We start from the raw sequence: 11,614 nt of genomic DNA on the forward strand, positions 1-11,614 counted from the left end.
TGAAAAATAAATACAATTGTTAACTTAAAATAAATAAAATTACAATCTATTCAATTTCATTGAAGCCTAATTGAATTATAATTTATTCTATATCAATTTCAGAATTAACAAACATAACCTTAATATTATAAAGTAAAAGTGAAAATAATTTAATTTAATATAAAATGTTTAATAAAATTAAACAACTTTATTAAATGAATAGTGCATGAAGAAGTAATATTTTAATAAAATTTAAAATTTATTATAAAATTAAGTTTATTATTTTTAAATATAATTTATTTTTAGCAAAATAAAAAATTATATACACAATAATTTAAAATTAAATCAAACTCTATTACACACCTCAAAATATTTAATAAGTCACTAATAACATTTATAAATATATTTTTTAATATATTTAAAGAACTATTCTTTTCACTATAATTAATTAATTACCTAATAAATTTATAATAATTTTTTATTAAATAGTTGTTTAAAATATAAATATAAAAATAACATAAACAAAATTGCATTAAATTCACATCTAATTATAACTATTCACTTAATTTTAGTGCTAAAATGTATATTTCTATTTTTTAAGGAATTTAAATCTTTTAATTTGACTAATATTTTTTTTTAATTAAATAGATATTTTGTTTAAAAAATGAGTGATTTAAAAGTAAATTTACACAATTTATTTTTAGAAAGTCTTACATTATTATTTTGTACTGTCTCTTATTATTAATACAATCAGGATACAATTGTACTGTCTCTTATTTTAAATCCAATTTTAATCAACATTTATCTCTATTTATATATTATCCACGATTTGTGAATACTATATTACTCATTTAAATAGTTAAATAGATATAAAATTGTAAAGATAAAAAAATAATGTATATAACTTTATTTAATAGTAAATAACTTTAAAATTAAAAATATTAAAATTTTAAAAAAACAAAAACATTATTTACTTATACAAGTAAATATCTAAAAAAGTAATTGTTTTTGCTAATCAAACAAGAATTATAAAGTAAATATTAAAGAAAAGTTAAAAGTATAGATGGAAAATAAAATTTTAAATTTCATATTATTATATATATATAAAAAAAAGTTAAAGATGAAATCATATAATTAAAAAGAGATAAAAAATGAAATTGATGTGGGAGGAATTGTAAGAATAATAAAAAATATGTATTTATTATAATTTTTGTTTTTTTGTTTTAGTAGAATGAAGTTATTCTTGAGTTTTAAGTAAATATCCATTAAAAAAAACATCACAGAAGGCATTACTTTATAAAGGAAAAAAAAAAATTACTAAGTAAACCACTAATTTAGAAAAAAAAAATGAAAAAAAAAATTAATTAGGAGCAAAACGGAGTGTCGCCGCCAATGGATGAACTGGGAGTAGTCCTATTTACTTCCTTCAACCTCCGTGAATAGTGAATACTATGAATTTCGGTACTATCTTTTGATGATATCATACTGTAGGTGTTATTATGTCGTATAATACTACTATCATCCTCCGATTCAAACCCTTTCAATTCCTTGCCAATCGTCTTTATTCATCCTCTACCATTTCTCACTATCTCCATCTTCGCATCAACTCCTTCCTCGCCACTTCTTCACTCTCCGCCCTTCCTTCCCTTCTTCAGTACCACGCTTATCTAATCTCGACTGGCCATTCCAACAATATTTTCATAGCTGCAAAGCTCATCTCTCTTTACTCCTTCCTCAGAGAGCCCAGCTTGTCGCGTAAGGTATTTGACCCACTTCGTCTTAAGGACACCTTTCTATGGAACTCTATCATTAAGGCTTACTTCTCAAATGGGGAATACACTGAAGCGATTCGCTGCTATTGCTTCATGCAATCATCTAATGTACCCATAAATGATTTCACACTGCCTATGGTTGTTACTTCCTGTGCCGAAGATTTGGCAACGATACATGGCACTAGCATACATGGGTTCGTCTTAAAGACTGCGGCTTTTAATGGGAATTCCGCCATTGGTTCTTCTTTCGTGTATATGTATTCAAAGTTCGGATGTATGGAGGATGCAGCTGTTGTGTTCGATGAAATTACCATGAAAGATGTGGTGGCTTGGACGGCTCTTGTTGTTGGATATGTGCAGAATGGTGAAAGTGAGAAGGGTTTGGAATGTATTGTTGTGATGCATAGGATTGATGAGTATGATGAGAAACCCAACTTCAGAACATTAAATGGAGGTTTCAAGGCTTGTGGAGACTTGGGGGCTTTGATAGAAGGCAAGTGCTTACACGGTTTAGCCACCAAAAGTGGAGTTACTTCATTTCCAGTTATTAAATCTTCACTCCTCTCTATGTATTCTAAATGTGGGAGCATTCGGGAATCGTATCTCTCATTCTCTGAAGTTCCAGACAAAGATATTGTTTCTTGGACATCTATGCTTGGTGCATATGCTCGATTAGGGCGTCTGAATGAATGCTTGGATCTATATTTGGAAATGCAGGCTGCCGGAGTAGATCCAGATGAGATTGCTATCAGTTGTGTGCTTTCCGGTTTCAGTCATTCCTCGAGACTCTCTGATGGTAAGGCCTTTCATGGAATTATTACAAAAAAAAATATATTGAGCCGAGCGTTGAAGAATGCTCTTATGTCAATGTATTGCAAGTTTGGACAATTAGCTCTTGCAGAGAAGCTTTTTGACAAACTACATGACAGGGACAAAGAATCCTGGAACATCATGGTTCTCCAGTATGGTAAGGCTGGTGAGGCACTAAAATGTATTGAACTGTTCAGAGACATGATAGTTGTAGACATTGAACTTGATTCCAAAGTTTTTTCATCTGTAATTTCGTCATGTTCACGGTTGGCATCTGCATATTTAGGCCGATCAGTTCATGGATATGCTATTAGACATTTGCGGCATGAGCATACCTCAATTGCCAATGCACTCATAGATATGTACGGTAAAAGTGGATATTTCACAATTGCTTCGAGAATTTTTTATAATGTGGATCAGGATACTAGTACATGGAATGCCTTGATTTCATCTTATGCTCATAATGAGTTATTTGTTGAGGCTTTGAGCATTTTTGACAATATGCTTACGGAGGGTTTTATGCCAAATGATGCTACACTGGTCAGTGTTCTCTCTGCATGTTCTCATACTGCTTCACTAAACAAGGGAGAAGAAATTCACAATCTTGCCAAAGATGGAGGTTTTGTAACAAAAATATCCGTTGCAACTGCTCTAGTAGACATGTATGCAAAATGTGGGCAACTTGAGAAATCAAGAGAAATATTTGAAGCTATGCAAGAAAAAGATGTTGTTTCTTGGAATGTCATGATCTCAGGTTATGGTTTGCATGGAGATGCTGAATCTTCCTTACAGATTTTTCAGAAAATGGAGCATTCAGGTATGAGGCCAAATGGACTTACCTTTCTGGCTGTTTTATCAGCATGTGCTCACGCAGGGCTTGTTGAAGAAGGTAAGAGCCTCTTCTTTAGAATGAGAGACCATTCTCTGTCTCCCACATTGAAGCATTATGCTTGTATGGTAGACCTTCTTGGGAGATCGGGCAATCTACAGGAGGCAGAAGCTTTACTTCTTTCAATCCCTACTACTGCTGATGGAGTTCTATGGGGTGCTCTGTTAAGTGCTTGCAAAACTCACAATGATCCCAAGATGGGTATAAGGATTGCAAAGCATGCTATTGAAGCGGATCCCACAAATGATGGGTACTATGTTATAATTTCTGACCTATATACATCGCTAGGAATGTGGCAGGAGGTAGAAAGGACGAGGACATTAATGATGGAAAATAGGATCAGGAAGAACGCAGGTTGGAGCAAATTGTGAGTTATGAGAAATCATTGTCTTCTTTTAGTGGCTGGGAATTGGAGTAAATTCTAGTCATGCTCATGCCCAGTCGGAACAACTGCATTAGCTTTAACGGCTAAAATACATGCATCGGCCTTGAAATGATGTCTGGCCGATGTCTGGCCAGCAGTTTTGACCCCTTTTTAGTAGTATGGATCAAAGTGTGAAGGTAATTTTAGTGACTGAAAATCTAATTTGTGCTTGAACTGCTTGTACCTTTTTTCCATGATAAATTGAAATGGATTAAAACTTGCATGAGAAATAAGAATCAAGGTTTATTTAATAAGTTGGTCATATGGATTAATAAAATTCATCTGTAAATTTACTCATTTATTAGTTGTGTGTATCCTTGCGCTGATTTAAAAGGTTCTTCATGTATAAATTTTTCCTTACTACATATAGAGAATATGAAGTGAAAATATAATGTTGTTGTAAATAATATGATTCTGATATGAGAAAGGCTAGTATCAAGACTTGTCTTCACTAATTTGTGGAGATTCAAAGATATTTTGCCCAGCAATTAGAGAGTATGGTAATTGAAAGCTAATTTAGGGAGGAAAAGATGCTAATCTAGAAATTTGTATGAATTTAAACAAATTCTTCAATTCAATAAAATTGCAACGGAAAATGCGATCTATCATTGGTACAAATGAGACAAGTTTGAGCTCTTAGTTGATTTTTTCATGCAAGTTTGTGCTTGAATTTGTTTTTTTTTTCTTAGAATTCAATATAACAAGTCATGGGAATGTATGTTCTTTTGGGTATCTCATTGATCAAAGTGAAAACATATATGCTTATATGATGTCCCTTTTATTGTCGTTGCTCTAACAAGTTATAGACAGAGTTTTACAGTTTTATATTCTTAGCAGGGTTTGTTGTGAAATGCCTGTTATTGAACATTAGATTTATGATATTTTTAGAAGTTTATTAGTTAGTTTTGTGACATAATTCATAATTGAAATCTGATTTTCTTAATCCTGAACTTAGGGTTCATGGCGGTGGGATGATGTGCTGGTCTCGAAAAAAAGTAGTCTTTGGAAAAAAACTTGTGGGACGTTTGGGGTTGTTTGAAGAATCCCAAATAATTTTTTCAAAACAAGGTAAGTTCAATGCATCCTTATAGTTTGTTTCAATTGCATGAGCTGGTGCTACATTGACTTGTCAGTGGCTTCCAATCATCGAAATGATCCAAGTAGGAAGTCTCCAATCATGTGCAAGATCGGTCTTGTTACCCTTTGTTCATGTAAATATTTGCATTTCAATCATTTTCTGTTAAATCACTTTCATTTGTTAGCAGTAGAGATTGGTGCAAAATTAGCTACTTAACATTTTGGTTCATGAAACAGTTGATTCTTCTTGAGTTTGTAATAGATTCTCATAAAAGATTGAAATTAGTTAATTACACTTCTTATTAGTAGGAGTGAGCCCTCCTTCTGGTTAGGATGAGAAACACTCAGTGTTTAGATGAACTGCAATGTCTGTTCTACTTGTTTACTTGTTTGTTCATTACTGTGTAGAATCATCAACCGCCAGCATTTCTGCTTCATCTCGTTGCTTTGATTTGAATACAAAGATGTTGGCTTTTACTCTCTTTTTTTATTCAGAAAGTGTCAATGTGGATGGATTTTTTGTCTTCTGCTTTTTCCATGGATGAATAAGGTACCTAGAATCTGAAGAAATAAGATTTGGCTGCTTCTAAGGTATCATCTGTTTCCTTCCTTTACTAATATTTTCATTAATTGGTTCTTAGTCTTGTCCAATATATGCATGAACTATGTCAAATTAACCCTCAAATGATGTTACATCCAAACAAACTGAAAAAACTATCATAGATTTTAGGCCTTGTTTGATCTTGGGGTTTTTAGAAAATTGAATTAATTGTCAAATCAACTCATAAACCATAAATTAACAATATATTAAGTTTATTTTACAAATTATTGTTAAGTTAGTAACTATAATACAAGTAATAATATATCGTCCATTTATTTATTTGTACAATATCAATAATAATTTAATTAAGTGTTATAGAAGTGGTCACCACATCTGCATTTCCAGCCAAGGGGCTTATAATTGGAGTGGACCTTGTTGTTGGGTTCTGAGTCAAATCGAGTTGTCTGGAACCAGTCGTGACTCAGTCGGGTCGGTGCCTGAATCGCCATGCAAGGGTAACACTGATTGCACTTGCTGTGGCAACTTGGAGGGGTTGAACTCAATCTGGTTTTCTCTTTTTCATCAAATAAACTTTGATTGAAATCCTACCAGTGAATCAATTAAACCAAGATATTGATCAATTATATAGTTTACAGTACAACACCATTAATAGAATCGATCTAGAGTAGGGATATTACATATTCATGGGTAGTGGCTGAAAATTGATGTGCTTGTAGAGACAAAAGCTGGAGAAGAGTGACAACTACAATGGCTGTTTGGAGGAGAAATGGAATTACAGATGTAGCCAATTGGAGCATTAATTTTGTTATTATTATTTCTTCACGATGAATGGAATCAACTGAATCCCAAATTAAGGGATTTGGGGAAGAGAGATACAAAAGTGGTGTTCCTATTCCTAGCTAGCTTAGCTAGGATGGGGTACCAAAATTAACCAAATTATTAGATAGCTATAGAGTATAGACCTTTCAATGGTTCTATTATTTATCTATAATAAATAGAGGGAACCTAACAAGTTAAAGAAAATAAACCAATGTGTTATATTTGTGACATAATATTCAATATTTATTGAGATTAGTTAGTTTTGGCAGATTCATAGATGTATTCAAGACGAACTAATTCATTTCAGAAGATTGAAACTTTTTTTAGTTGAGGTCTAGACATGATAAGATATCTATATGAAAAATATTTAATTTTATAAGGGGATGACATAACTAGTTTTTAGGCTCATTAAAGGTATTACATTTACATTAATTAGTGTTGCAATTTTTGTGAACTTTTTTTTGCTGGGATAACTTCTTAAAGAAAAAAAATGATAAATTGATCAGGAAAACATATCATAAAATATAAGTTTAATTATCTTAATTAATCCTTTACAATAAATAATTCTAAAACTCAGCAATAACTATTTAATTAAATATGAATATAAACTATTACAATAAATAAATATCACTCTTTATTCAAACTTTAGCTTCAAAATATATATGTATATATTTATATGTATGAGTTTATTCAGTATGTGCTTGTGTGGATTGATCAGAATGTTTAGCCCTGAATGCTCTAATCATAGGCTTAAACTTCTCAATAGCCTTAATAATCCCGAAGAACATAAGCCTATAAACTAACACCATTCCCAATAGAATTCCAAGATCCACCCACTTGGAATACCCCATTTGCACTTGCCAAAAACTCTTCAAGATCTCCTCTCCACTTATCGTCGCTCCTCCCCCAGCCATCTCATTGGGAAAGACAAGTCCTTCGAACTCATTCTTGAAGAACCCTTGGTCCGCGTACTTATGAAACGCAATGTAGTACATCGGGTACCTCCAAAAGGGCTTAGGAAGGTCGTTTGGGAGCCTAAAAAATCCACCGTTTAACATCATCACTCCTTGAATGCCTGCTCCGGTTATAATCCCCATTAGGAAATTGGGGACCAGACTTGCTACAATCATCATCAGGCTCTCGACCAAAAGCATGCATGTAAAGAGGACTAGCGAAAAGTAAACGAAATGATCGAATCCCCTTTGAAGACCTACAAGGTAGTAGGCTAGGGCTCCCGGGATCACGGAGATGAGGAACAAGCATGGTATTGATGAGAATGTATTTCCAATTACATACGCTCCAACTCCGTAGTGCCCATTTTGTCTTTCTCTAGTGAAAATCTGATTTTCCAACAAAAATAAATAATTATTTTTTATTAGAATGCATATTTAAAAAATTTAGTCCATTTAATGCTCATACCAACTCATTTCATACCATTTTCAATTCTTTATTTCCTTATTAAGGAAAAATTAGGTTAAGTAAGAATATGATAGATACCTTCATGTCCTCCACAAAAGAGGGAAACCCACCAATGGCCATGAATGTCAAGAATGCTGCCACAAAAAAGAGCATTGCTCCTCTTGCCTAATGTTGTAATTAAACAACAAATATAGTAAGTCATAATAAATTATTAAAATAACAAAAAAGATTGAATCTTTTTCATTACCCACCTGAATCGAACCATAGGTTGTTCCGATGTCAAAGAAAATAGTGCCAACGCACAAACACAAAGCTATATAAATTGCAAGTCGAAGCCAATAATAACCCAAATCACGATACATATTGACAAAAGATCTTCGTGTGAGGACTTGGCATTGTGTTACAAAACTTGCTTGACCACCCTTCTTCTCCAATAATGCTCCCTTATTCTACATACATAAAAGAAAACAGATTATTTAGTTGACTAATGTGTCACAAATTGCTTCTATTTACAAGCAAAAGTACAAAATTTCCACATTTCACATTGATTAGTTATGGTGTACCTATCAATACAAATATTAAACATTTCTTTAATAATTACCTGTTGAGAAATTTCTTCTACTCTCCTTTCAACTTGTCGGCAACCTTCTGAAGAATTATATGACTTAACGAGTATGTTGATTGCTTGTATTGCCTTCATAGTTGACTTGCCACCACTTCCATGTTCTATGTCCTAATTAATTAATTAGAATAAATATATATAGTCATTAATTAAACTAATTATTCATTAATCAACATAAATTTATTAATAAAGAAAAAACATTCTTACCGTATCAAAGTCTTTATTGATGGTTCTTAGATAATGATCTGAAGGATTCCTCATGGGTGGGCATGGAAAACCATTTAGAGCAAAGAACTGTAAAATAAATAAAAATAAAATGGTTTAGAATTTAGGGTTTAGAGTTAATTTTTCGTAACATATTATTTGTTTTGTCTCAAAATTACCTCGCCTGCAGCCGAGGCGGATCCAAAATATACTGTCTTTCCCGAGGATAGAAGACACAAATTGTGGAAGAGTTCGAATACTTCACTACTCGGTTGATGGATGGATGCGATCACGGTTCTCCTATTATGCTGAGCCAACTTAACTATACTATTCATGACATGGTACGATGCCGCACTATCGAGCCCGCTCGTGGGCTCATCGAGGAACAAAAGTTGAGGACGAGTCAAGATCTCAATACATATGCTAACCCTTCTCCTTTGCCCTCCACTTAACCCTTTCGAACTCCATCCCCCGATCCTCGTATTCCTCACACCTTGCAAACCCATCTCTCTTATGGTTGCTTCGGCTCTTTCCTTCTTCTCAGCTATCGACATTGAGTCCGGGAGTTGGAGTTGAGCTGAGTATTGAACTGTTTCTTTAACGGTTAATGTTGTCATGAGTGTGTCATCTTGTGTCACATAAGCCTATTTGTAAAAATTTTATTTAACGTGAGTGATAAGTGTTTAATAAAATATATCATATCATATGTATGTATGTATGTATACATACCGAGGTTCCAAAAGAAAGGGCTCTTTTTTGACCATTGACGAGGATCTCTCCGGCTTGTCTTGTGTTGGAATCCAATCTTCCTATATTAATCATGCACAAAGATTTTGTTGACCATAAAAACTATTACAAATGATAAAACAAATTATGTTGGTTAGTTTTGTTTTATTACCCATGTAAGTTTTTAAGTTTATGGTTGTGCCCATTTTCACTATAAAAAGAGAAAAAAAAAATAGAGTTTTCGTGTAAGTTTGGTAATTATTTTTAAAGGTAAAATATATATATATATATATATATATATATATATATATATATATATATATATATATATATATATATATATATATATATATATATATATATATATATATAATTAAGGCTAATGGGGCCTAAATGGAATAATAGGTAAAGGACAAAAGAAAAGAAGTTGAATTCCTTAATTTAATTTCTAGATCTGAAAGAAGTCAATTAATTCGTGTCATATTCACACTTAACCTAATGACTAGTTTTATTTTCTTCCCTTTTCAACAACTATCATAATAATTTAATAAATAAATCATATTTATAATTATTAAAATTCAATATAATTAATAATAAACATTTCAAATGCTAAATTTATTAATGTTTTTCTTAAAACTAAATTAAATTTAAAATTAGTATTAATTGTATGTTAGAGAAGACTCTTTCCTAACACCTCATCCTCAACTTATACACTACTCTTTATTTATTAAAAAACGTTTCACATGAGAACGGATATATAATATAATATGAATTCAATTATGGTATGACATAATAAAAATTATATTAATTTAACACAAATTTGGTATGCAAAGGTCGGTACAACTTGCAATATTTTAATACGGATGATCATGATCCATCCATCCCACTTGCTTAGAAGTTAAATAAGAAAAAATTAAAAGTTCTCTCATCATCAAGTCTTTTAATCATTCAAACCATCAATGAATATTATTATTATTATTATTATTTATTTTCAAAATTGACATAATCTATAACCAGATTTACAGATTTAAGTCAGGGATATGATGAACTCAAGCTAACAAATAAGCCTACCCATACTCCAAATAATGAATCCGTTAAGATTGAAGATTAGATTATTTGATAGTAGTTAACTAACTTTTAATATGAAAAATGGAGAAAAGAAATTGAAATATATATATTTACCTGCTAAGGCATCTAGGAGAGTTGACTTTCCGCAGCCGGACGGTCCCATGATAGCCAAGACCTCCCCTGGCTCGACATATCCGGTGACTCCATGAAGAATCGGGAGTCGGCCGCCACCGCCAGCACCACCGCCGTTATTTTGATGAGGCACGGTTACCAATAAGTCGGTCCAAGTCAAGAAAATGCCATCGGCGGCGGTGCCGTTATTAATAGTATTATTGGTATCGCGGTTGAAAGTGACGACATAGTCTTGAGAGGTTGGGAATGGAATACTAATCGTTTCCGTTTCCAAAGAAGATGTCTTGATTTCTTGATCGATCCTAAGAGATTTTAACGTCGACGTTGGTAAAGATGGGGGAGTTGTTCCGGCACTGAAAGGAAATGTCATTTTGGTTGGTAAATCGATATTATGATCTAATTCGGCAGAGGTAACGCTCTCTGTTTCGGGATCTTTGAGGAGTTCTCTTGTCGGACTTGGACTTGGTGTCCATCTTGGGACATAAAATGGAGGAGGAGGGGGAGGATTGTTCATCATGTCAGAAGAATTAGATCTTCTAGAGAGAGAGAAAGAAAGAAAGATCGAGCGAGAGAGATGAAGAAAGATTGTATTGAAGAAGCTATGAAAGGACGATGAGTATTTATAACAAGGAAATGAAAGAAAATAAAAAAGAAAAGAAAAGAAAGGAAAAGAAAGGCTGGCTGAACTGAATACACATTGGCAGCCTTAGACTCAATTTCAAAAGTCAAATAGAATAAGCAGCTCACCTACGCGGAATAGCTAGCTAGCTAGTAAATCATAATATGTTTGGTAATTCATGACTTTAATCAAATCATTTCTAAACAATTTTTTTTTTTATTCATCCTGACAATCACTTTTAATAACTTAAAAAGTCATAAGCTAATTAAAAAAAAAATGCTTCGAGTGATTAGGGTTTGTGTTTTACCATTCTCAAGAGTCAAATAATAATTTTTAAGAGAATAATTGTGACGGGTTTGATTCTCACTATAAAATCATCATTTTTTAAGGTGAAAATTATTCATATTTGACGACTTCAAACACTCATTTTATTTCTAAATCAATAATCAATAATCTAAATTGGGAAGCAGTAGTATTCAAACACGAAGTAGT

General features: G+C 32.4%; 2 protein-coding genes across 5 annotated transcripts; one reads left to right on the forward strand and one right to left on the reverse strand.

Annotated features, from left to right (window-relative positions):
• The first annotated feature begins 1,470 nt into the window (after positions 1-1,470).
• Positions 1,471-6,521, forward strand: LOC124932165 (pentatricopeptide repeat-containing protein At4g39952, mitochondrial). 4 transcript variants are annotated; one of them, XM_047472776.1, is made up of 4 exons: positions 1,471-4,011; positions 4,830-4,942; positions 5,447-5,542; positions 6,230-6,521. In XM_047472776.1, the coding sequence occupies exon 1, from the start codon at positions 1,479-1,481 to the stop codon at positions 3,819-3,821; it is 2,343 nt and encodes a 780-aa protein (XP_047328732.1). In that variant the 5' UTR covers positions 1,471-1,478; the 3' UTR covers positions 3,822-4,011; positions 4,830-4,942; positions 5,447-5,542; positions 6,230-6,521. The 4 variants fall into 4 exon arrangements, with proteins under 4 accessions (XP_047328732.1, XP_047328733.1, XP_047328734.1 ...); XM_047472777.1 differs by lacking the exon at positions 6,230-6,521 and adding an exon at positions 5,871-5,886; XM_047472778.1 differs by lacking the exons at positions 5,447-5,542; positions 6,230-6,521 and adding an exon at positions 5,360-5,374.
• Positions 6,522-6,905: 384 nt separating this feature from the next.
• On the reverse strand, positions 6,906-11,047 carry LOC124931332 (ABC transporter G family member 1-like). Its single transcript, XM_047471772.1, has 8 exons — positions 10,486-11,047; positions 9,307-9,386; positions 8,757-9,221; positions 8,581-8,667; positions 8,353-8,484; positions 8,003-8,200; positions 7,830-7,916; positions 6,906-7,672 (listed from the first exon to the last, which is right to left on the reverse strand). Exons 1-8 carry the CDS (start codon positions 11,018-11,020, stop codon positions 7,019-7,021), a joined length of 2,238 nt encoding a protein of 745 aa, XP_047327728.1. The 5' UTR covers positions 11,021-11,047; the 3' UTR covers positions 6,906-7,018.
• Positions 11,048-11,614: the final 567 nt, after the last annotated feature.

Source organism: Impatiens glandulifera, chromosome 3 (assembly GCF_907164915.1).
Source record: "Impatiens glandulifera chromosome 3, dImpGla2.1, whole genome shotgun sequence".
NCBI classification, from domain to species: Eukaryota; Viridiplantae; Streptophyta; class Magnoliopsida; order Ericales; family Balsaminaceae; genus Impatiens; species Impatiens glandulifera.